General features: G+C 42.8%; 1 protein-coding gene across 13 annotated transcripts in view; it reads right to left on the bottom strand.

Moving 5' to 3' along the window:
* The window catches only part of CADPS (calcium dependent secretion activator), a 349,949-nt gene that overhangs the window by 130,740 nt on the left and 193,318 nt on the right, over window positions 1–25,891 (bottom strand). For all 13 annotated transcript variants that reach the window (XM_075006219.1, XM_075006222.1, XM_075006221.1 and 10 more), the window contains exons 7-10: window positions 24,365–24,476; window positions 17,385–17,524; window positions 13,024–13,090; window positions 279–387 (exon numbers count right to left, since the gene is read on the bottom strand). In XM_075006219.1, the coding sequence (XP_074862320.1) occupies window positions 279–387; window positions 13,024–13,090; window positions 17,385–17,524; window positions 24,365–24,476 (428 nt within the window). The remainder of the gene's footprint in view (window positions 1–278; window positions 388–13,023; window positions 13,091–17,384; window positions 17,525–24,364; window positions 24,477–25,891) is intronic.

Raw genomic sequence — 25,891 nt, 5'->3', positions numbered from 1 at the left:
CCCGCAAAGGCTCCTGTGAAAACACCAGCCACTGTGCCATTAAGAATTTGATAATATTTCATCTTCAGCTTCTTTTCCCCAAATCAACTTATAGGCAGCCTGCTTTTCCAAGTTTTGAACGATAATCAGTATAAAACCAAACCAGTGTACAAGATAACCTGTCAAGGCTTAGCTCCGAAGACAGAAAAATCAGGATTGGACTATGCAGCTATAATTTGCAGTTTCATAAACGTGTCATGCATTATGTCTTCACCCAAACCTGTCGGCTTCCCTCCTACCTGGCTGTGGGTCAGTGTAGTCCACTGTGTATCCATCCAGTTGCAGCAGTTCTTGAGGCTCAGCTTTTTTTTCCCGGTAACTGCACATAGCAAACGTATACTGACTCACCTGAAGAAAACCATAAAGCTGAGATGGCATCACTCTGCCACAACAGGGAGACTCAAAGTGTAAATTCTTACAAATGATGTTCGATAACTGGAGGTTTGCACAGGGCACATCCTCATTTAGTGATCAAGAAAGAGATTTTTTTCTTATTGATCGTTGCCAGATTGTGACCTTAACATGCTTAGTGAAATACTGCCTTACACATTCTTTTACAGCTGTTTCCTAATTCTCTGCATTGATACATATGATTTTTTTTATTTCCCCAAAAGAGGAAGCTACGTGCTTTAAAAACCTCTATCATTCATCTCAGACAAGTGCCAGGGTGACATCCTGTCACAAACAATGTGAGCGAAATTGCTAGGTGCCAGTCATATTAAAGCAATCTTAAAATCCTACTGATCTCTGCAGTTGTTGTCATCCGTGCTGTAAATGGCAGCTCTCACTCCTCCAACTTACCATCTGTATGACACGATACATTCAATGTCAAGGTCTTGATGGAAGCCCCTTCAGCTGCCGGGATCTCCGTCAGCTCTCAAATTGCCTTTAGGAGGCTATCAGGCTGCATCAAGACCCAGCTTGTACTTAGCATTTTAAAATCTGGATTGTCTGAAAGAGGCCTGTTAGAAAGCAAAGGATTCTCCGTGCTTTAGGCTAGGAATTTACAGGGAAATTTACTGTCAAATGATTTCAAATGACTTTGTTAAGGTTGTGTCAGATACTGGATTCCTTATATAATCTTATAAGTTTAGACATTTTGTTGACCTTGCGATGAAACTTTGACTTCGCCTGGTTCTTTACAACTCATATTAATGGACTGTGTTTGTCATTTTTAGAAAGTTCAGAAACATCTTAAAAGACAGGCTTTGTCCAAGCGTTCTCTGTCCATGGCAACCAAGCAGCAAAGAGATTTTCCTTCAAACCACAGAGACACTGCTCTGGTGTAAATGCACATGCACGCACCATGTATTTTTGTGTCCTCTATCACTCACACAGTGCTATTTATTTAAAGCCTAGACACAGAAGTACATGTAAAGCTCAATACACTGCTGCCCTCTCCTGGTTTGTGTTAAATATTGCTAGGTACTCAAGAATTTTTTATGGTGATATCTATTCTCAGGAACAACTCATCAAAATCTAAAGCCCACATGTTTATGGGACTCAGAAGACAGATACTGGGAACATGTTAAGTGCGTTGTTTACTACCAATACTGTAGTGAGCAACAATCAACAGATCTTGCTTACAGACACATACTCCTGACATAAGCATTTGGCATAAATTTTGATTGAAATTATATATTCAACCTTCCTAGCTACAGAAAAATTAAAAAGACTGAATCATTAATTTTAACTTGACCTAGTGCCTACCAACACAGCATTTATAACTCTTGTATTTATTTTTCAATCAATTGTACTTTACATGCAGTGTATTGCTGCCACCTTCTGGACAAATGGTTGAATATTTACCCTTGGCAGCTCCTTATTACTTCATCAAAATAATGAGAATTGTACTACTGGTAAAGCAGTTATCTTCTGGAATTAGAAACGGCAAGAAAATTAATTCTGGGATGATTCAATTTTAATCTAACATCAAGCTCTAGTGACACACCTTGTGTTTATTTCCTGCTACAGTTACAGCAACAGACAATTATTCTCTAGTGCAAAATATTTTCTCTAACCCCAGAAGTGAGTGCTGATTTTCAGGCTCTCTTTACTGTACCAATGTTGCATCTCAAAGCAACTCTGTACACTTAATTAATACTAATTAATTAGCATCTCTAATTTTACAATATTATACAAATAATACTACTCTCATTCTAGTAATCCGAGGGAACTTGATTGATAGATCTCCATCTGTGGCAGAGAACATTCGATTTATGAAGAATAAGTTCATGAGATATTAAAACTCATAATTGCCCTGCCGCTATAAGTCTTATTTTGGTAAGACTAAGGTGCTCTTATTAACTTTGAATTTCGATAGCTTTTCTTTTCTCAACTGAGCATATCCAAAACAATATTTTTACAGTACTGTGATGTTGATTTTTTAAAATCTTAGTTCAAAAGTTTTCACTCATCTCTTATTTATTTATTTGATTTTTTAATGTAACTAGTGGTTTAGAATGGTGATAACAGGATTTTTTGCGGTTACCATAGCGATAATTTACATTGGAAAGAGAGAGGTTACATGTCACACAACATGAAAAGTAAGATGAGTCAAATGGAAACAGAAGTGTCCAAAAGTCATTTTCCTCTGGACAAGTTTAAAATATGATTTATAGACCACTGGAAATGAACAAAGGGCTATGCAACAGATGAAAAGTTTGCTGACTAACAGCACAAGAAGACAAAATGCAAAATAAAACCAAAATAGAATAGCTGAAAAGCTTCATGGAATAAGCAGCTTTATAAGTTGCTTTGAGGTAGCTGATGGACGTTTCCTGGCACATAGTCTTTGAGAGGCTGTCCAACTAAAGAGATAGGGAGAAGAGAAGGAGCAAGAGTGGGGCTACCATCAAAAGGGATGAAGTCAAAGACCTAAAATTTGTCTCCCCTGCAGTTGGAGGTGTGATTACAGCACATGCTGACTTACCAGAACTGGATTTAATCTAGGTGCAGGGAGCACCAATAGTAGTGAAGCTACAGCATCATGGACTTCAGCATGTCTGAAGTAGCTGTCTGTCTGAAGTGCCCAGGGTCTTGACTGGGCTTATGCCTTCACTGGTATTGACTCGATTAAAGCCAGCTTGGGTGCACGTCTACAAGCAATCACCCGTCCAACTGCAGTGCAGCCATACCTTGAAGTAGCACTGGGACTACAGAGTTCATTTAAAGGCAGGACAGTATTCAGAAGCAGACAGTTAGAGGACAGCCTAATGTGGAACTGTGTGCTAAAGATTTACCGTCTTGCAAGTAAATGCATTTTCATGAAATCTTACCGAGCGCTGCTCCACACACATTTGCACTGGTTTAGCTAAAGGTCTGATGTATAAAGTAAGCTTAAACCACTTCAGCTTTGTGCGTGGAATCTGTTTCAGGGGTTTAAACTGAGCTTATGTAAGTTTAGCTTGTCCTGTTACATTAAGAGAGAGAAACTACATAGACGTCAGCCACGTTCAAATCAGCGTGTCTACATTCAAAGTCAAAAAGGTTTAAGCTGAATTAGTGTAGTGTTCCACCAGTGCAACGCCTACGTGTGCATGCAGAGCTGGTTTGCTCTCGTGTATTAGCATTCCTGGCAGTTACAGCAGAAATCTTCTACAGTACCCTGGGGAGGAGAGTAGGCTCCTTAGAGCATATTCACGTAACTTCAATAAAGCTCCTAACTAGGTCACATGAATGAAGGAGACACTCTCACTTCCATGCTCTTGGAAGATGGAATGTCAAGATCCCATTAGTATAGGATGAGCCAGTAATATGTGGTCAATACTCTTCAGTACAAGTATTAATGGCCGTAGCACAGAATATTCACATTAAAATGGCTCTGCTTGATTTGACTAAGGATTGCACATCGAAAGGGGCTCTCTATGGGCAAGTGCAAGTTAAATCAGCCCTAAAGTATTTACCTTGGGTTCAGAAATAAGCTGACAACATATCTAGTGAGAAAACGTGAATCTTTCTATTTCAGGAGGGATGGGATCATCAGACACTCTACAAACTAAAATCCCTGGGAAATTTATATGCAAGGTTCATGCCAGAGTGTCAGGCTGGGCCATTGGCAGGAATTTAAATGGGGGAGGGTTTAACTATTTTTAAACCCATGGGGATGTCTGGATGCAGCGTTTTTAATTTGGGGCATGGGGTGCGTGAGCAGGGAAATCTCATTGCCTGTGGCGTTACCAGAGAGATCGTCTCTATTGGCTAATGCTGCAGAATTGGATGGAGGTTGCACCTTGCATATAAATGGGGCCTTGGGGCCAGTGGGGCTTTCAGTCACCAGGGGCTTTGGGGCCAGGGGTGTGTGTGGCGGGGGGTGGGGGGCCTGGCTCTGTACCCCTCAATGGGGCAAGGCCTCAGGCAGGAGAAGTGGGGCTGGGAGCAGCCAGTCCTCAGTGCTGCCCAGACCATGGGACTGCCCCAGCCCCAGCCCTCGGAGTCCCTGGACCCCCAGAGTGATGCTCCAGCAGTGATTCAAAGCGGTTGGGGCTCTGGCCTTTGCTGTTGACTCAAAAGCAGCAGCAGCTTGGAGCCCCAAGCTCCTTAGACTCAGCAGGCTCTAGGGCAACTGCCCCCTTCCACCCACCGCCCTCTGTGAGCCTGCCTACATCAGCCCTGGACAGTCTGAGCTTACTTGGGTTCTACTCGGCATGCAGGGTTGTGAGAGGCCCACCAAGAGGAACTCCAGTGCCCAAGGTTTACTTTATGGCCTACCAGGTTCAAGAGAAGCACACAAGGGCAGAAGAGGTAGAGAAGCTGAAAGGGAGGGAGCGGCGCGAGGAGACACAACATGGAGAGGAAAAAGACAAGCAGCTGGCTCACTCTGGCAAGGGAGTGGTAAAAGCAGCAGGTGTGAGCCTGTGCCCGGCCCCCTCCAATCAGAGAGGGGCTGTTAGGGAGCCAATCAAAGGACAGCTTGCTAGGGCAGCCCTGATATAAGGAGCTGCTCAGCAGAGTAAAGGGAGTTGGGTCGTGGAGCTGCTGCCAGAGGGGTGTGTTCACCACTTTCAGGGGCTGCCTAAAGTAAGCACCAGCCCCTCATCCTCTCCTGCATCCCAACTGTCTTCCTAGAGCCTGCACCCAAGCTCCACCCGCAGTCTGCACCCTCTCACTCCTTCCCGTGCCCCAACCCCTGGCCCATCGGGGACGAGCGCGAGGGAGAGCCAGTGGCAGAGGCGGGGGTGGGAGGGGAAGGAGCGAGCAGCAATAGCCTTTGCAGAAGGGGTGGGGCCTCAGGGAAGGGGCAGGGCAGGGTGGGCGCAAGGGTCTCTGGGCTTGCCCAGTAAGAGCCTTGGCAGCCCTACGGGGCTGTCCCCTGTGGAAGCCATAACTGTGCGAGAACAGCGCACTCAGCAATGCGGCCAGCAGCTCGCTGGGCACCAGGCAGCGTAGGCACAGCAGCACCCCCAGCGTCAGATGGACCGTACCTACGCAGCTGAGTCTTGCACAGTGATGGAAGACTCTGGTTCCAGACAGACATAGTGACTTCCAAACACTTTATTGACATAAATGAACATAATGGGCTCTCTATCTTCACCTAAAAAAACACTGCAGACCACAACCCAACATCGGACCTCAATAAATTACTCTTTACATTCAATTTCTAAGGCTATTTCTAGATTAAAGTGATCTGTTGACAGAAGCTTTTGTCAGAAGATATCTTCCAACAAAACTTCTGTCAACATATCGCAGCAAAATTGCCAAGCAGATTGCAAGACCAATTCGCTCTGTTGACAGAGAGTGGCCATACTGCTTGGCTGCTCTATCAGCAAAATGGCCAGCCAGAAGCAGAGCAGACAGGGCTGCCCAGTGCCCCAGAAGTCTTGTCTATCGACAGACGCCACCCCAGAGCATCCAGACCGGCTTTCTGTTGACAGATCTCTGTTGACAGCAGTGTTCTGCCTCGTGGGGAGTGGAATAAGACTGTTGACGAAAATGCTGCATTCTGTCCATTTATCGTCAACCTTGGGAATCTGGATGCTCCCTGGGCTTTGTCTAGTGTAGACCTAGCCTAAATGTTCAAAGGTAGCAACCCTACCCAGCACACACAGCAAGCGCACAAACTTTCCATGGGATTTGGTCAAGGGCACATTTGGATTCAGAAACCCTAGACAAATTGTGCAATTTACATGAACCAGAAGTGTGTATCTGGGCCATTACTGTCAGAATTCTACCCTGATGAGCCAGGATGCCTTAAAAGAATTCTGTTTTCATGGAATTATTTTTAAGTACTGTTCATTACTGCTATTGCCAAATGCTCATTCCACGTTCTCCTACCTAGAATCAACTGGGTTTTGCTGAAAGCAGAAGCTGTCACTGTTAGTCTAAAGTATAATGGGTTTAGGGAATCTGTCATGAGAACTATAGATCCAGGCACATACACTGCAACTGTTTTTAATGTACAGCTTGTTGATCTTGTTCCAAAATGTTCCACAAACATCATCAGACACAATCAGTTGGAAATTGCTTCAAGCTACATAACAGACTTGCCATCCAGGTACTGTAAAGTGTTACTTCCCACATGCTGCCAGGGAATCAAAGCAGGGTTATAACGAAGATGACATGACAAAAATAGCTTCAGTCGGAACTCTGGAAGTAATTAATTCTCTTGCCCTTAAGAATTACAAGCAATTGTGAATTTTCTGTTGGGGCCAACAAAACCAACATGAGTATCAACTCCCGTTCATTTCATTATGTCCTACGGCACATTACTATATGCTAGCCACGCACTCCAACTCTGCAAGCTCTAAGCATTTTATATTGCCTCTGAAGGACCACAGCAGCCAGCTGGTTGAAATTCGCAAGCTGAGTACATTTAGTTAAAGCAGCAAATTAGGAGACATTTATAGAGTCAGTGATGGGCTCATCTACAGTAGACTAAATGTGTACTACCTTTTCCAATCAGTCATCATAAAACTTTGATCTAAAAGCTTTCATTACTTATCACCGCCACTGGCATTAGGGTTGACTCTACCAAGCAGTTTCCTCACTTGTGATGCTGTTCCCATCCAACCTTAGGGCCATATTCTGCCATCACTTTCACACTGCATATCTTGGAATTTAAAATGAGGCAAGTAACGAGTCTCTGCCATGTAATTTACATCTAATCAGTATTCTGCTCTTCTGCTGCTCATCTCTAAGGGTGGCACATGCAATAAGGGGCGGGGGGTGGGCAACACATTCAAGAGACAATTGCAGCTATGGGATTCAGTCCTGTCCTCTAATATACATGGAGGTGTGCTGGCAATGCCAGGCCAAGAGACAGTTTTCTGAGACATGCAGTGACTTGCACCTGCATACTGAAAGAGAGTGTATACTAGAGAAGACAATATGCAAAGCACACAAATTGACAAAGGAACTATCTCTCCTCTACATACCAGCTAATCATTTATCCAGCCATCCGGCTACCCTGGTATTTTCATAGCCCTTGTCACTGTAATATCTGAGCACGTACACAGAGAGCCCCAGTAAAAAATGAAAACGATTCTTTTAGCTGAACAAGAAATGAATTAACACTCTCCTTTCATGTTTTTGAATGTAAGTCAAATCAGAACTGCTCTTTTGACCCTGAAAACAACTGAAGGTCAACTTGCCTCCTGGAAAACATCCCTGTCTGGCTTCTGATGCAGTATCCCATTAGTATTTTTTATCTGATATAAAAACACACCAGCTGCTCACTGAGCACTCTAATAAATCCTTGCAGTCTGTGAAACACCCAACTACCTGCTGAACAAAGGCCCAATACATGGCAGCCATACCACCCCAAGGAATATCTCCTGTGCTGCTGTGCCTGTGATCTGCTCTCCCCTCCAGCCACCACTCTCAGACCCTGAACCAAAACCTGCTTTAGGTGGGGCTGAAGAGGCACTGGCAGCATACTCTGCACTTGAACGGAGGGAAGAGGAGGGGCAACAAAAGGATGAGCAAAGTGGGGCTAGAGGGAGGAAAGCAGAAGGACAGAAAAATAGAAGGCAACTATATTTACTGATTCATTCAGATTTATATAAAATTTCACAATGCCACAATTAGGCAGGGAAGCTACAGCCTCACAGGCAGCTCCTGGCACCCACGCTGGTCCCATTGCCCCCATCCTTCTCTTGGAGTCTTTCAGAGACATTACCATTACAATCCATAGAGATAAAGTCAGCTGCGGAGTCGAATCCTCCCCGCATGGCTCAATATAACCAGGCAGAAGGGAAGACACTCAAGGACACCTCTCCCTCCCCCCCAGTACTATATATAGTACATAAGACAAATCCTAACTAGATGTTACACCAAAAGAAACAGGTCCATTTTTGAATTCCATCTCTAGGTTCTGGAGACCTGCAGCATGCACAGGAGGGATAGCTCAGTGGTTTGAGCCCTGGCTTGCTAAAGATAGAGTTGTGAGCTCAATCCTTGGGCAGGCCACTTGGGACAAACAGATGTCAGGAATGGTGCTTACTCCTGGCAAGGGACTAAACTAGATAATTTCCCAAGGTCTCTCCTGGCTCTAGGAGATGTGTATCTCCAATTACTTTACACTTCTACTTTTTAGGTGTCTGGCCTCATGAGTCACCACTCACCATCCTTCATTCTTTATACAATTAGCCATTATCATGCTTGGTGCATTTAGCAAGAACCAGTAAATTGCATGCATCAGTGCCTTTGTTTCCAAACAGAGTTAATACCAGCAACCACCCTTAGTGTCCCACGAAAAGTAAATGACAAACATACAGCGATCAAAATACTTTATTCTATCTTTACTGCCTGCTGGTGACAAGCTCAGTGGGCATGAGCTACCTCCAAGGGACTGGACAGAAGATGGTGGCTGTTTATATTTTTTGAGGTGTAGCAGAACATTTCACATTAACGAACAGTGACATAACAGACCATTGTTAACAGGAAGTGGGATTTTTGGGGTGGACTATGAGTGCAATTTTCTCCGTGGCTAAATCCTCCTTGCCTGACCCCAGGGAACTGACCCACTTGGCCACACTATGATCTGACTCCTGCCACCTGACGAATAAAGACCTACTAAAACATTAGAAAATGTGACCTGGCTTCTGTGTTTAATGCCATGCTCACAAATGGGGTGTCTGCCTGTGTGATCTATTGTGAAAAATCATGCTAAGGAACATCCAGATTTCAAGAACCATGCAAATAATTGTAACCATGTGGAAAGTATCAGAATAAGGAGTTAATGTGAGAGAAATGGGACCAGGTTTTCTCATCAGATGGGGCGATTAGGGTCCAACCCAGCACAGGCTTACTTGCAATTATTTTTCACACAGTTTTTTTTTTTTGAGTAATGCCCATACCTTTATTTCCAAGTAGTGCCAAAGGCACCTGCACAGGGAAGTTTGCAAGGAGGGAAAGACAGTCCCCTTGATTAAAAGCTCTCTGATTAAGGCTGCTAGTTTGGAGAATTCCAGTACACAAGAAAAGAAGAGACAGAGTTTGAACTGATGGCTACAGTTCAATGGTAAATGAAAATCGATTTCTAATTGCTTCACTCTCAATTATACTGTAATGTGATTGTTAATTCAGACATACAATATTATTCAGAAAAGAGCACCCTAAAATACTATCCATCATTTTCTGTATCTTCTGCAAATGAAGAGTCTTTATGAATACTTTGTTTTCTCCCCATGCATCAATATAAAAGTTTCTTTTATCACATTGAGGTCCTCCTACAAAGCACCAACAGCTCCCAACTACCACTTAAACCAAAGAAGCTTTGTCTACAGTGACAATGCTAAACAATTCTCTCCCTGATGGTTTAGCTCTAAGTACGGCAGTGGGAGGGATAGCTCAGTGGTTTGAGCACTGGCTTGGTAAAGGCAGTGTTGTGAGCTCAATCCTTGAGGGGGCTATTTAGGAATGTGGGGCAAATAGAAAAAAACAAAAAAAGGGAATGGTGCTTGGTAGGGGACCCAACTAGAGGACCTCCCAAGGTCCCTTCCAGCTCTATAAGATGTGTATCTCCATACACTAAATTCATAGTAGCTGTGGTGCAAACTGGCATTCTTAACATGCCACAGAACTGAAGCAACATAGGGCTGGATGTGATCTTGAGAAGTCCTGTCCAACCCCTTGCTCTATCGCAGAACCAAGTAAAATCTACAGCATTGCTGACAGGTGTTTGCCCAATGTGATTTAAAAACAATGGTACAACCTGGCTCTGAAGCCTGTTCCAGAGCTTACCTACACTTCAGGCTGGAAAGTGTTTCCCAAAAATCTAACCTGCATCTCCCTTGCTGTATACTGAGCTCCCTACTTTCCAGGAACAGGGAGAACAACAGGTCCCTAGCCACTTCATAAGAGCTAATTTTCGTTGTTCTCTTTTGGACTTTCTCCGATACATCCACATTGTTCCTAAAGTGTGGACCCATACCTGGACACTGTTCCTCCAGCTGAGACCTCTCCAGTATCGAGTAGAGCAGGACTCTTACCACCCATGTCTTCACATATAACACTTGTGTAACTGCATTCAAGAATACAGGCTTCTTCTACAACTAAAGCTCAATGGTGACTCACATTCTATTTGTGATCCACTATAACCACCCAAAGCTTTTCACCAATAGTACTTCCTACCATTTAGCAGCTGTGCATTTAATTTTTCCTTCCTAAGTGAAGTATTTTGTCTTTTCTTCTTTCCTCAATTCGATCCTGTTGAATTCAGACCAATTCTCCCATTGGTCAAGGTCATCTTGAAGTCTGTTCCTTTCCACCAAGGTGCTTGCAACCTCTCTCTCAGCTTGGTGTGGACTGCATGGTTTATGAGAACACTCTTCACTCCATTATCCAAGTTACTAATTAAAATACTGTGTGGTACCAGACTCAGGACTGATCCTTTGTACCAGGACCCTCTAGATCAGGGGTGGGAAAGAATTTTTGATGGGGGGACCCACTTCAAGTGTATGGTAAGTGGTCAAGGGTTGTACTCTTCCTTGGAGGGGGTGAAAGGTCTGGGATGGAGGTTGGATGGAGGAAGGTGCTCAAAATAGGGGACTGGGTTGCAGGACAGGGTGTGGGTTCTGAGAGGATGTTTGGGTGAAGAAGTGGGTGGTGACTTGTGGCAGGGAACTGGGGAACAGGGTCTGGGAGGGGGTATGGGTGCAGAACAGGATGCTGGCCTGGGTGAGGGGGTGCAGGGGCTAGGAAGCAGTTGCGACCTGGGGAAAAGAGAGTGCAGAGTGTTTGGATAGTGACCTGGGTAGAAGGGGGTGGTGACCTGAGATAGACAGTTGGGGTGCAGAGGGTGTGTGTGTCAGAGGCAGGCTCAGGTTGGGAGGCACTTGCTTAGGCAGTCCAGCAGACCCTGAGGCAGCATCTCTGCCTCCTACAGCCCCAGGCTGCCCAAAACCATTGGCTGCTCCCCCTATTTGCCTCTCTGTACTGTGTGCCAATGGTGGGGAGACTTCACATACTGCTCCCGGCCCAATTACAGCAGCTCCCATTGACTGATTTCTGGCCAGTGGGAGTTGCAGTCATTGGGTTGGGGGCAGGGGCAGTATGCAAAGTCTCCCCTCACAAGGGGCAGGCAGTACCTAGAGGTACATGCGGGGAGCAGCCAGGGCTTGCGAGAGGCAGAGAGCCTTCCTTGAGGTGCTGGCAGGGCAGGCTGTGGGCTAGACCAAAAGGCTTGGCAGGCCAGATCTGGCTTACAGGCTATATCTTGTCCACTCCTTCCTAGATATCTCTTCCCAGTTTGACAGCAAACCACTGTTCACTACCTCTTTGAGCAGGTGGTGCACCTACCTGCCAACAACAGCGTGTACCTCTGAAAGTGTGCCACTGACTTCAACAGGAGCCAGGCCACACCTATTGGTGCGATTACTCCTGATTTACACTAGCGTAAACCAGATTGGAATCAAGTCGTATGTTCTCACTCTCTCTCTGGTCTGGCCAAACTGTTCTCAACACAGGATCATGGCATTGCATGGCTTTCTCTCCCTCTCTCTGTCACACACACACACACACACTCAAATGTGTGAACGTGGCTACAGCCCAGATCCACCCTGGCCACACTTTCTATGTGTCCACACCACATCCGTGGACATCCGGGGGAACCATCAGTGGAGCTGGATCCACAATGTTTCCAGCTGATTTTTCTAGCCAGAGTGGATCTGAAACTAGAGCTCTGAAGCTGTGGCTGACAGACCACTGCTGGTTTATACAACGTTTTGACATCATCAGATTTTTTGCTGCTCTGACAGCGGTGAAGGATCAAATGCTCCAGACAAACACCCTTCCTACTCAGCTGTTGCCCAGACCAAGACTCTTGTAGAGTTTACAAAGGGCTTTTTAAACCAGCTGACTTACGAAAAATCTCAAACAGGTCTCTCTGCAGGGCTGGTGCATACTTCCTGCCTGGTATGTTTTTGTTTTACTTCTTTGAACCAAACTCAAATGTGACTGAACTTATAGATGACACTAAAAGTGGAGAGGTAAGTTTCAGACTCTGCACAGTGACCAGTAAGGGTCGAATGAGAGGATGCTCAGTACTAATTCCTATGATATCTTAACTGCAGAGAAAGGAGCTAAATACAGGCCCCATGTCTGACACAGACAAAAGCTCCCATTGATTTCAGAGGGGCCAGAATCTCATCCCTCAGGTGCAGAATGGAGAATTTGCATGTGACAGCACGAATCACAGAGGCCTGAGTTTATTTCCTCTTGTCTCAATAACCCTGTCCTACTGCTACTTGTTTATGTTACTGAGCACCACAGTAGGTGCAGGAAGGCTATGGAATTGGATTTGGAAGTTGCAAGCTTACATGTCGTCAAGAGGCTATTTTCCTTTAGAACTTTTGCACTCTAACATAATTGAGAGCCCCACTACTGTCCAAATGATCCTTGAAAAAATGTTTGGTAAAAAATTCAACTTACTGTGAGAACAGATTTAACAATGCCACCAATTAATGTTCAACGTAAAATTGTTAGAAAAACAAAAATCCACTCATCAGTCTCAAATTTAGCACTAATTTCTAGTTGAAATGTTACCTGGACCAGCACAAAGAACCTTTTCTTCCATCTCTTCCAAACGTTTTTACCAATGGCCCATAAGTATCTGGGGGAAAAAACACAAAATAGCTGAATTCAGTATACACATACTGCTTACTCTCCTACTGCTTTTTAGTGTCATTGCTCCATAGCTCAACGAGGAAGTTAATACAAAACCAAGAAGGATTGCCAAGGTCTCATCTATATACCATTAGCAAAAGAGCATGCTGGTGACTTCTACTGTCAAAGTAAGCTGTAAAGATAGCAACACAAAAAGCTATTATAGCCTCATTATTTATGACAGAGAATATGCACGTAATCTCCAATGTGCTATAAATCTCTAAGATGGAGACCCACTACAGCAGGAAAATGTGTGCTTTGTACAGTAATTGCTTTCACTTCATTATTTGCTAACTCTCAACCATGAAGGGGCTGATTCTCTTCTGACTTACTGTGGTGCAAATTAGGAGTAAAACTTGATAAAGTGCTTAATCCAAAATTTGTAGGAGATAATGGAAGTCCATCTCTGGACGTCCAGGAACCAGCCTTCAGAAATTCATGTTATCAGTTCCTTGTGGGATGACTTGTTCAGAGAATATTGAGGCCTATTTTTATGGCCACATTTTAAAAAGGACAAATGCACTAGTTTAGCATTACTTTCTGTTTTTGTTTTGTTTTCTTTTGAAGAAAAAATAAGAAGAAGTAGAAGTGATCTGCTACAAGAGCTGTAAAGCTTAAAGAAGTTGGTTGTGTGAGTTAGAAAAGAACATTTTTGAAGTTACTGACTATAGGAATCCTTCAGTTTTACAGGACAGACACTCGACAGTCCAAGTGGGAGCAAATGATATTTGCAGTGGAAGATCTTGGAAACATTTCAGCATTGCTTTCCATTCTTCACAAACCTATTTTGTTGAGGGGAACTGCCAAACAGAAGACATCAAAAACAAAGAGGGCAATACCTGTAAATCTTGAACTGACTCAACTAAACAACTTGATTGATAAGCTTAAGGAAATGTTTGGGCATCTACCTGGTTACCATAATTGAGATGAAATGAATTCTCTCTTATGAGTAAGTGAATTTATTATCCCATAAAGGATGAATTGGGAGTTTTTAAACAAACATTTTGCTTAATCTCTGCAATAAGGCCCCCCTACGCCTGCCAAAGCAATCCATAATAAAAACACTGGCTAAATAAATAAACAAATAAATAATAAATCACAAAGACATCATCCAGTGCTGTTAATATGTTTTATTCAGTGGCTCTGTGCTGTGTCGTATCAACATGTTTCTCTCAAGATATCTAACACCTTTGCATTATTTCTACACCAATAAATACAAAGATAGTACTTTTCTATTATGCTGGTAGTCCCCTTTGTTAAATGCAATCTCAAATGAATACGTATTGTTTGCAAATGTATAAGCTTCCTCATGGTGCACACAATTCCACATAATAGGCTAACCTGAATAAGGGGCCTTGGTTTGTGATACAAAACATAGAGCCCAAATTCTGCTGCCACTGGAGCCAATGAGATTTTTGCCCTGGTCTTAAGTGGCAAACTGGGATATGACTCTGTTACTCTTACATAAAATGTGCTCAAGTTTCAGATTTCACTGCATCCCAGCCAATTAACAGAAGCCTAATATCAAGATGTTGGATGAAATGAACATAGCTGGGCACCAAAAAGGCATTCCAAGAGCAAAATCAAAAGTCCCTTGAGTTACTTTTGCTACACCTATAGAAAATGATTTTAGGTGTACTGTAGTTAATGGGAATTTTTCCCACAGACTTTAATGGGAAGTTTCTCACGTTCTTATATTGGTGGCTACAAACCATTCGGTGCAGAGGCAGACTGGTTTTCTCCCACAGAAAACCCTGCTGTATTAGGTACCATCAATAAAATGTTCTGATTTAGTATTAGCAAACTTGTGATCTCAACATAAATTAGTATGCAAACAAGTAAAACAAGCCTTACAAAATCCTGGATCCATTTAAGTCAAAGGATGCTTTGCCATCAGGTTCAGAAGTAGGATTTCACACCTGGTAAGTTATAGGGGTGTAGGATCTACACAAAGACTGGGAATCATTCTAGGTCCTTCTGCCCAGAGATTTCCTGTTTTAGCTAATTTTTTAAAAATCCTTCAAATCTCAACATACAACCAACTCCTCATGTTTAAATGCTGTTTTGTCAACAAGTGTCAGCAGCACAACATTGCAAGACTTCAGCGCTGACAAGGACTGCAACATGCTGTTGCAAGTTGTTCCTTATTTGTACAGCTAACAGTCAAATCATTGACTGACAACCCAAATGTACTGCACAACAAGGTGGCATGCCAGCATGTGAGTGCTGTACAACAGAAGCACGTTCTAGCAAAGACTTTGGCCAAATTCTGCTCTCAGTTATGCCACTCTAAATCCAGAGTAATTCTACTGAGGTCAGACAGATACACACCAGCAGAATTACCTGGAATTTGGTCTCCACTCCGTACAACATTGAGCTAACACCTTTAACTCTGCAATTAACTAAGATTTTAAAGTAAATAGTTTTAACCAACACCTTCTAAATCAAATGTTAGTCCTGAAAAGCAAGACTGGAGCTCGAGCTATTCAGTCCAGTTGCCAGCAAAAGACGCAAAGGAAACAAATATGATTGATGGAAGAATTTCTTTACTGAAATCCAGTGTAGCTAGGGACTGTGACCTCACTGCTGGTCAGAAAAACCAGGCCAAGGAGGACAAAGGAAAGAGGATATGCGTGGTTTGATACACCTATCAATTATGCTGCAAAACATTATGAACATAAATGAGTTTTCAGTTACAGAAATAGGCATCTGAAGAATACGTGAAACAGACAAACAATCTCAGAGGGATAGTCGTGTTAGTTTGTATCTGTAAAAACGAGGAGTTCTGTAGCAGCTTAAAGACCAACAGATTTATTAGGGCATTCAGCTTTTGTAAAACTCACTTCGTCAGACGAAATGAATTTTATCCACAAAAGCTTATGCCCTAATAAATCCGTTAGTCTCTCAGGTGTTACAGGACTCCCCACTGTTGAAACAAAGCAATGCTTTTTCTGGATGGTTTCTGCGGTAGCCATTTATTACACTCTCTTCCTTGAAGAGAAATGAGAGGGGAAAATCTTGACAATGGCTTTAGTTATAACCTTCTAGAGCAGATCTAGTTTTTAATTAAGTACTATGTGGAATGTACCTATTTGCATATCTGAGATATTAAAAGGGGAGGGATTTTTCTTTTTTGGTTAAATGAGTTTATAGATTGGCTGAAGACTATGGAAATTATGGAATCCTGATATGAATAGTTCATATTCTGCCCTCAGAAACAACACAACTCTCACTGTTTTAGTGTAAGTGACAGTCTGGGCCCAAGAGATGGAAGAGGCTAGTTGGGTCACCTACCTCATTTCTCTGCCAACAAACATCTCTCCAGTCATATTTTTCTAGTGCCAGCTGTGCATACTGTTGTTTTCAAAGTCTCACTAGATGGGGATTCCATCATTCCCTCATGACACTAATTCATCGCCTAGGATATCTCTCTTGGGGGGGTTTATCTGATTGTCAGCTATAACTTTTAATGTCTTTAAATTCCATCCCCTTATTCCTAGTTGTACGCCCACGTTTTACTCTACAAAATTCTATTTAATCCTACAGTGTAAAGCATTGCACATCTGCATATAAACAATGGCACTAATAGTTCATCTTCACCCCTGTGGTATACCTCAAGCAGAAAGCCCAGTGTTTGCTGCTTCCTGAGAATTCAATGTTGGAAGAAACAGAATAAACTGGGAAAATATATGGAGGCCACATCTACACTAACTCCAGAAGACTGACTGCTTAGGTTCGATCTTCCAGGTCAACATCCTGGAACTCCTTGCAATTAAGGAAGGTTGACGGGAGGAGTTCTACCATCCACCTTCTGCCATGAAGGCAGCAGTGGAAGTCAATGGCTGCAAAGTCAATTTGTGGTATGCAATTGGCATACCAAAAATCACGTATCAGCTGTTGACCTTCCAGAAAGAGTGTAGACATAGCCTGAGTTTGCTATAGAAGAGCAGAGTATCTCATTGATGCTTCTCTAACACAGAAAATAAAATTTCCAATCTTTTCCTCAGGAGTACTGCTTCAGGATTTAATTTGTAAGGTTGACGCACAAGAGCACATTAAAAGGATTATGCTAAAATATGTAAAAGGCACTGCAAACGAGTGAACCAGCTCCATTTTTTTATTTATTCCTCTTTCAACCTTTAGTGAATTTGAGACTAAATCTCTCTCTCTGCTCCTGTGATCCTCCAGAAATAAAATTCAAACTCAAATTCAATTGACTTGGAAAGCCACAAAGTACTTACCCAGAATGCTTCATGTTTTGAGGTTTATCCATTCGGACTGCAAGTTTGATCTTTAGATCTTGATCTGGGCAGTTTTTGGAAACAGTCATTTTGTGCCATTCTGATTGTTTTGGGCTATTTGGAGTAGGGTGAAGAACCACCTGCATATAACAAAGACAGTTAAGGTGAAGGAGAGAAATGACCTCCTACAATGGTTCTAACTGTAAATTAAAATACATTCCTATCAACTTGCATAGGGGCAGGATTTCATTCACCTTATTTTAAATTAAATGTTATTACTTTTGAGATTAGCGTGTACTGCATCTTCTTAGCTTTTTTAACTACTGTAGAAGTATTCTCAGTATCCTGAAAAACGTAAGATCAAAACAAAAAAGCAGTCAAGTAGCACTTTAAAGACTAACAAAAGAATTCATTAGGTAAGCTTTCGTGGGACAGACCACGTAAGTGTATGCGGTCGCAATGTGTGAGGTTTACTATTGCTAGTTTTTTTTTTTCATCTTTAGACCATCCGAGAAAAGACCAGGGGAAAACAATTCACAGTTTCACAGGCAAGTCAGTCTCCAGGGAAATTCACACTGATAATCCAGGTGGTGCATGTGGCGATGCCTATAGTTAATGTTGTCTGATAGTCTGCATTATGGTATTCTGTTTTCAATTGCTTACAACTTTGCCAAACATTGCAACTGAAATTTTTCATGCTGGGTGGCTGAGCATAGGGAGACTGTTCTTTCCTTGTTTCCTCTGCTAGAGACCAATCAGTGTGGAGGAGAAGGAGGATCCCAACTTAAGTTGCAGCTACATTGCATTTTGATTTTGGAAGCGGAATGCAAATGAGTGAGATAGAATATGCAAATAAAGTACAGATTTACATATCGTGTGCCTAACTTGCATATTCTTGCGTGATCACGCTTCCGAAAGAGGCTTTTCTGGAAGCAAAACCAGCTGTATAGATGGGGTTCCTTCTAAAACAAGCCCCATTTTTTAAAGAACCCTTCTTCCTATTTTGTTTTCAAAGGAACTCCATCTACATGGCTGTTTTGGCTTCTGGCAAAGCCTCTTCAGGAAGCGCGATTATGCAATAACATGCAAATGAGGCATGAGATATGTAAATTTGTGCTTCACTTTCATTTTCAATTTTGTTCATTTGCATTCTGCTCCCGAAAGTGGAATGCAGTGCAGACATAGCCTTAATGTCAAAGGGGATAAGGAACAGGATGAGAGGAGAGGATCAGAGATTCGGGGAAATAGTAGAAAGAGATCACACTATTACCAACTTCATCATAATGCATATATACAAGGATGCCAAGTTAAGAATGCACATGCATCCTACATTATGACCTGGGTCCTAACTTTTGAGTGCTTGGTTTTACAACCATAACATTGCTTTATTTACAGTGTGGACATGATTGCCTGCTTTGAAGGTTAAATAATACATAAAAAAGAATGGGAAACACCTACTAGAAATTGGCTGTCTGGTTCACTGCATTTGTTATTAGAATAAAGATGCTAATATCCAGTGATGATAAGCAACCTTGTTAAAAACTAGTTACCTATGTTAAAGTTTTAAAATATATGATTATTATTAGCTATTAATTGTTATTAACTATTACTAATAAAGTATGAAATAGTTTAAGGAGTAAAAAACACAAAATAGGAAAGAATGAAGAATATTATGGGTAAATTTCCTTTATTAGTAGTATTTGATCCAAGCTCTTGGTAGCATGATAAAAGGGACAGTAAGAGTCCTAGAAAGCTCATGACCTCAATGATAGACAGAACACAACAAAATGACAAAACTGAATGATGGTAGGAGGGTGAGGTTAAAAAAATGTACAGCTCTAAGGAGAAATGCTGGAGTCAGAGTTCCTTTATTTACTTCTCTGAGACAATCTGGGTGTATTATAATTTTGACAAAAATAACGTGCCTGATCACAGGCAGCTAGACAGAGAACAGTGTGTTGGTTTTTTATTGGTGTTGGTAGGTTGAAAGTTTTTGGATGAATCTGAGAAAAAGTTGAAAACAGCAACTGACTAAATGGAGAGAGGTGCTTCAGGCAATTACTGATTTTAGATCATATACCCTGGATCCAAGTCACTTAAAAAGAAGAGCACAAAAAGCTTAAATTTAAACCATAACACATTCATAATCATGGAGACAAATGTTGATTAAAAGTCTGCCCTTTCATTCTATTTATTTATTTATTTATTTAAATAAGACTTCGGACAAAATTAGGTTAATTGAAGAAATACAAAAACTTTCCAAGTGGATGATTCTTGATTGTTCAGTTCTAGCTTCTGCGGGCATTTATTACATATATATGCCCTGACAACAATCCTTCCTCCTAGAAGTTCTCAGATAACTAGCTGGCTGCCATTCCAGTTTTTACACTAGGCTCCTGTCCATGTGTCTCTGCTGTTCTTCTGAGTTGGGCTCCTTTCAGAATGCCTCTGAGGTCAAATTACTGCAGGTGTGCCAGTCTGAGAGGGGGCAGCACAATTTGAGGGTACAACACTGCTGAAGATTAAGCAAGTTAGAACATCAATATGAAGGTGACTCATCCCTACTGCAAATAGAACCGGCAGACATTTTCCTACCATAAGCAACCCTGTGTCCTAGCTAGGACCCAAAGGTTCCAAGCACCGTCCTGAAAGTAAACCAGCCTTCTGCTCATCAGGCTGGAATGAGGGCCCATTTACATTTTACTCCTGTGGAGATATTTGGAAGCATCAAGGAGCAGACCTTAGACAGTTGCTGTTGGTGGGGTTCACCATCACCCAGCCAACCATTCCCTACTGAATTACATTTATTGACATCACTTACAAACAGCTATTGGCTCCCTCTTTCCCTTTCCCCTCAAATACTAAAGGGACTTTTCTGTAATGCATAAGCCAAAGTAACAATGCTCCAGTGTCATCATAGGTCTGTCAGTCTGTCAGTCCCAGGATATTAGCAAGACAAGGTGGTGTGAGGTCGTATCCTTCTTTGGATCTACTTCAGAGACCCGAAGAAGAGCTCTGTGTGGCTGAAAAGTGTCTCCCTCCCCAACACAAATTAGTCCAATGAAAGATATTCCCTCATCCAGCCTGTCTCTTTAAATGCACAATACTGCCATTTACAGGCCACTGTAAGCACCCATTGAAATTATAAATAATGAAATTCAGATACAGTTTCATACTGCTCCTACTTTTTCTTTCTTTTTTTTTCTTTTCATCTGTCAGGGTAAGATGCAGCAGGCAACATTTCAGATGGCTCACTTCATTGGAAGGGGCCTTTGAAGAGCCCCCGGCCCTTTGTATGTCTGAGCATATCTCCTTTTTTGGAGTAACTGCTTTTGTGTTGCATTTGACCAATAGTTCATCTTCTAAGTTCTATGTTTCCTGACTGAATACCAGGCTGGAAACTAAAATGCATGTAAAATATATCCAACAAATTCCTTGAGCGGATTATACTTGTATCAGATGCCAAGACAAGCAGTTGCTGCAAAAGTGTTATAAGCTTTTCAGTATTACTCACTTCCTCCTTGGACAGGAAAGAGACAATGGTCCAGAACCTCAGCTGGTATAAATCAGTGTAATTTTAACTGGCTGCTGTGGAGCTGTGTTGGTTTATACCAGCAGAGGTCAGAGCCTGGTAAATCTAAGAATTCTGAAAATCCTTCAAAACCACCTCTTTCTTCACCAGTTTATTCCACACCCATTATCAAGGCATTTAATGATTATTTCCACAAAGGTCATATTTTACCCTCTTTGTGTGCTTGGAATTTTCCCTGCCGTGGATGGCATTTGGGGCACGGGTTGCAGACAAGCAAGAGCCTGTTGTTTAGAAAGACAACGCCTCTCAGAGAAGGAAGAATAGAAAAATCAAACCTGGCACTACTTTCTGGGAGAACTATATTTCGTTTCCTCCTAGTGACTCCACCTCTATTGCTTTATGTAATTTATTCCCCATTGTTATAATACATTCAGATATGCACGGGTAAAGGCTCAGGAATATTGCAACTATTCTGTATATTGACATGGCACACTCTCTCCATTCCCGATGCAGTAACATCAGTCTTTTGATCTTTTCATTTTCATACTTTACCGTTTTGTTTGTTTCATTTTCATCTTGTTCTGGTGACTCACACTAATGCCTGGTTAAAATTCATTAAAGCTGCCACTAGGCAGCAGAGAGGTGTACTTCCCCATAATATATTAGTCTATAGGCAAGCAAGTTTTTTTTTTTATAACTGGCAGTATTCACCCTCATTACTCAGGCTGTTTCTATAATTCAGCCCTGACGAGTATTATTCCATGCAACTGCCAAATACCAACACAGTTTATCATCTTTTTTTTTTATACTCCACTGAGTTTCAGATTTACTGTTGATACAACAAACTACAATGTATTTTTTCAGCATGGTGACCAAAGTGCCCTACAACTTTGACACCCCAGCACCCTTATTCCTGTAGGGTTTGATCCACATCTTACTCCAGTCAACCCTGACCTGTAAGTTATTTGGATCAGGCCCTTAATCACCACCTTACTTAACTCTACACACACTGAATTCTACCCACTAGATTAATTCTCTCTCTTTGGTCATGCAGACAAACTTCTCTGGTATGATTCCAGAACTGTTTGCTTGTGCAATACTGGCTGAGTTTGAATTCCTCTTTGAAAGTTTGAGTCCAGTATGCCTGAAGACCAGCCCTTGGTTCTTACAGCTAACTTTTTCAAAGCAAGATTTTGGCATTTGATCGGAAACGGGCAGGAGGGAAGGGCAGAGACACTGTTATAAATGCTGTTATTTCCAGAGGCAGAACCTTTCTCCTGCATCTACTTCAAGTGGCTGGGCTTTGGGTAGAGGGAAGGATGGTGGAGTCCTCCCTGAAGGGCCATGGAGCAGAGTGGACCTGCGTGTTGTCCTGCACCCTGACAGCTGCAGTAACATCAGCCTGCAGGTGTGGCGTTGCCAGTCAGGCTCCAGTAGAAAGAGGTGCAGTGAGGCCCCTTCCCACACAATGTGGTATTAAGGAGTACGGGCCAGAGAACCTCCACCTCAACTCTGATGCAGACAGAAACACCTCATCTCCACTCCAGTAAAACATCTATTTTTGAGGGAAGCAGCCTCTGTCAGTATTTTCAGGCTGATGTGTTTTAAAATTGGCCCCTTTAAAAAAATTACCTAGTGTTCTTATATTCCGCTGACCTTGCTGCCCTCTGTGGGTGAAACCTTGGCCCACTGAAGTCAGTGGGAACGCTGCCATGGACTTCAACAGTGCCAGGATTTCACCCCGCCTGCCTGGGATCAGCATTTGAAGGCTTGTGGGTACTTGGCAGCTCTTACTGTCAAGTGAAACGGTTAAATTGGAAGTGTCCGCCCATTCCCAATTCAGCTTTTGCCAGAGAAAGTGAGAACTTTGAATGAACAGCAGCCCCCAGAACACTTCTCAAAGGCCAGCTACGCCTGGGTGTCTGCGCATGCAGAACTGCATTCATTTCCTTTCCCTTTTAGAGTCTTCCCTCGTCCGCTCCGACAGGCATGTGTCAATCTGAACAGCTCAGTCCGAGGGGGCTTAATACATTTACCGCTTAGTTATTTGAACAAAAACAAACCCCTGAAGCAGCCCAACCAGAAAAGTGCCTTCACTAGACGGAAGAAGGCAGTTTCAGGCACTCTGAGTGCCTCATTGCAGTGCTGCTAGCTGAGAAGTGCTGCTGGACGTACTCCACCTGAAATCACCACGTCACCCTCTGTGCTGGTCAGCACTGGCCTGTACCATTTGGGATTACGAACTGCAGCTCCCTCAGGGACCCTGATTGAAGCTAAGCTATACGGCTGGCTCAGTGGCTTTCCAGAAGCAACTGGGGACAAGGCAGAGCCCCCAAAATGCTTTGTCCATCATGCACAGCTAATTCCTTTCCAAGCCAGACAAATTCGACCCTGCTCCACACTGCCGCCTGGCAAGCACATCACAGAGCTTCAGTTGAAACAAGAGCCACAAAGCAGCTTGGGTCTGAATCAGCTGTGACTGCGCAGGAGAAAGAACTGCTTGCCCTTGTGGGTGGCTCAGCCAAGGGCTCTGCTTAGCTGGCAGTCAGGGTCACAAAAGACAGCGCCGGGCTGGAATGCTTAAAGACAGAGATCCAAAAACAGTTCTAGGGATCTTGTAATGCCACCGTGTAAAGCAATGGCACAGCCTCCCCTGGGACAGTGTGTCCAGTTCTGGTCAGCCCGCCCCAAGGGCAGGAAGGGTGATGAAAGCACTTAGAGGCACGAACACTCTGAAGTGACACAAAGCAACAGAAAAGTGCCCTCCGTGGGCACCAGTGCGCACACACAACTGCGGAGAGTGGAAGGCAGATTCGGAACATCAGGGAAGTGAGAAGGAAGGAAGTGAGGGTGAAGGGGTCAGGAGAGGGTCTGTAGTCCAAGCCAGGGAATCTGCTGAGAGCACCGGCAGACGTAACGAAGCGTTTCATTTCAAAGGCGAAGTCCTGGCCCCACAGAAGCAACAGGAATTTGCCACTGGCTGTAATGGAGACAGGATTACACCCCTGTGAATGGGTACTGCAAAGCAGCCCTTACAATACTATGTTCCCCAAGTGCTGCAGTAAATGGAATTTGTGCACAGAAGTCACCTCACACTCGTTTGTCCAACCTTATATCACCTTTTCTGCCTTAAAATAATCTGCCTTTTCCCCTCAGCTGAGCACAATTCTCAGGGATCTAGGGCCGCCAACATCACTCAAAGGACGTTCTGCATTTGTTCTGTGACTGCACAGCCAGTGGAAATACTACCTTTAAAAACAAACACCAAAGAAAACCTATGAACTGTAACCATTTCCGGTGCTGTGGCCTAGAAAGCATATGTTCAGCATATCCCTTTTTTTCCCTGTGTGTCTTTGACTCACACACTTCTCTCCTTGCTTCCAGAGAGATTTTCTTAACCTCACCAACAGTTCCAGAGAGACAGCATTAAAACGGAGATTCTTCTTACCCGCCCAAGTTCTTTGTCCTCTAAAGCCAGAACTCCGGTGCTCTCTGTAAACAGCTTCACCTTCACTGCAGGAAGTGCATGTGTTGTGGTAAAGTCACCTTGAGTGCCCCAGCTGTGAACACAATCAGAAGGAAATGTTTAGACATGCCAGCAGGACAGTTGTGCTGTCATCCGGGTGTGGAAATGGTTAATACTGGATATCACTGTCAGGCATTCACGCACACACTCACACAAGCACAAAGTGATACAACTGTGTGAGTGACAATATTTTAATTAAATTGATAGTAAAATGCAAGACAGATGCTCAGAATTGTTGCACTGGCTCTTCACAGAAGACAATGGAGTAGGCTGAAGTAGTACAAAATCAAGTTTGAAGAGAATTTTATTTATCTACATGCCGTTTGCAAGTTAATAACCCAAAGCCTAATAATCAGCCTGCAGTGAGCAGCTACAGAACACTAGGGTATTGGATCTCTGGACACATCATGTCTGTAATGCTCTGTATCCGTTGCTCTACTCTTACCTGTTGTATCTTCCTCTTTGTATTTTTTGTCTGAAGTTAAGTAACTTTTGGGAATGCAAAATGAAGTGAGTGCCACCAGCTCTGTTATCCACAAAGCAGTTCAGTATTGGCAGTGGTAATGCAAGTGTTCCCACCTTGTCCTTCAATAGGCTCCAGCCTCAAACTGGAGTGGTCACCTTGGGGCCAGATAAGCTGGGACTGCTAAGAGGAGGCCAAGGTGTGCTGATTTTGATTATATGGATGCCTATCCACATAAGACCTGGCTTGAGACCATTAATTCCTTACACAAAGTCTACTAATCATCCATTAAACGGTAACCTGAGATTGAAAGCAGTGATCTAAAGTTTAATATCCTGTATCTCATAAACAAATCCTATAGCCAACCAATCCTTCTACTACTCCCTGAAGTGCTGCAGTTACAGAAAGATCTATTGGTGTGCGGACAACGTGAACTAATTTCAGAGAACACATGGATTTTCCCGTCAACATTTGGCAGAATCTTGATACTAAATAGCAGTCCCACTGTATACCATGCCATTTTGTGAACTAATCAGTAAACAATGACTCATGCTACTTGAAATGTGCTGGGTTCATTCATTTTTGACATGTGCTATATAGTAAAAGCTATTCATGATTTTAGAATACTAATAAATACACTGCAGCAAATACTTCCCTGAGTTATACAACCCCACTAACTTATGTGGGATTGGAGAACATATAAGAGCCTGAACCAAAGCCAAAGTCTTTGTAATGTGAGACTTTGCCATAGCTCTGTTTCTGTTACTAATCTTGGTAAGGTGCCTCCAGTGGGGTCTATGTGGGAATTACTGGGATTAGTGGACAGAAATTTAAAGAAGCTCTACTGCACAACTTTCTCCACTGAATTGTATTTATTACTTTTGGCAGTTTTTGTTTTTCTCTCCCCAGGTTTTGGAAAGATGGGAAACTTTTTATCATAGATAGAATGGATTTCTAATACCGTAACAGCTTATTTAATTTTTTTC

The sequence above is a fragment of the Carettochelys insculpta genome, chromosome 11, assembly GCF_033958435.1.
Source record: "Carettochelys insculpta isolate YL-2023 chromosome 11, ASM3395843v1, whole genome shotgun sequence".
NCBI lineage: Eukaryota > Metazoa > Chordata > Testudines > Carettochelyidae > Carettochelys > Carettochelys insculpta.
This window is presented reverse-complemented; position numbering and strand designations above follow the sequence as displayed.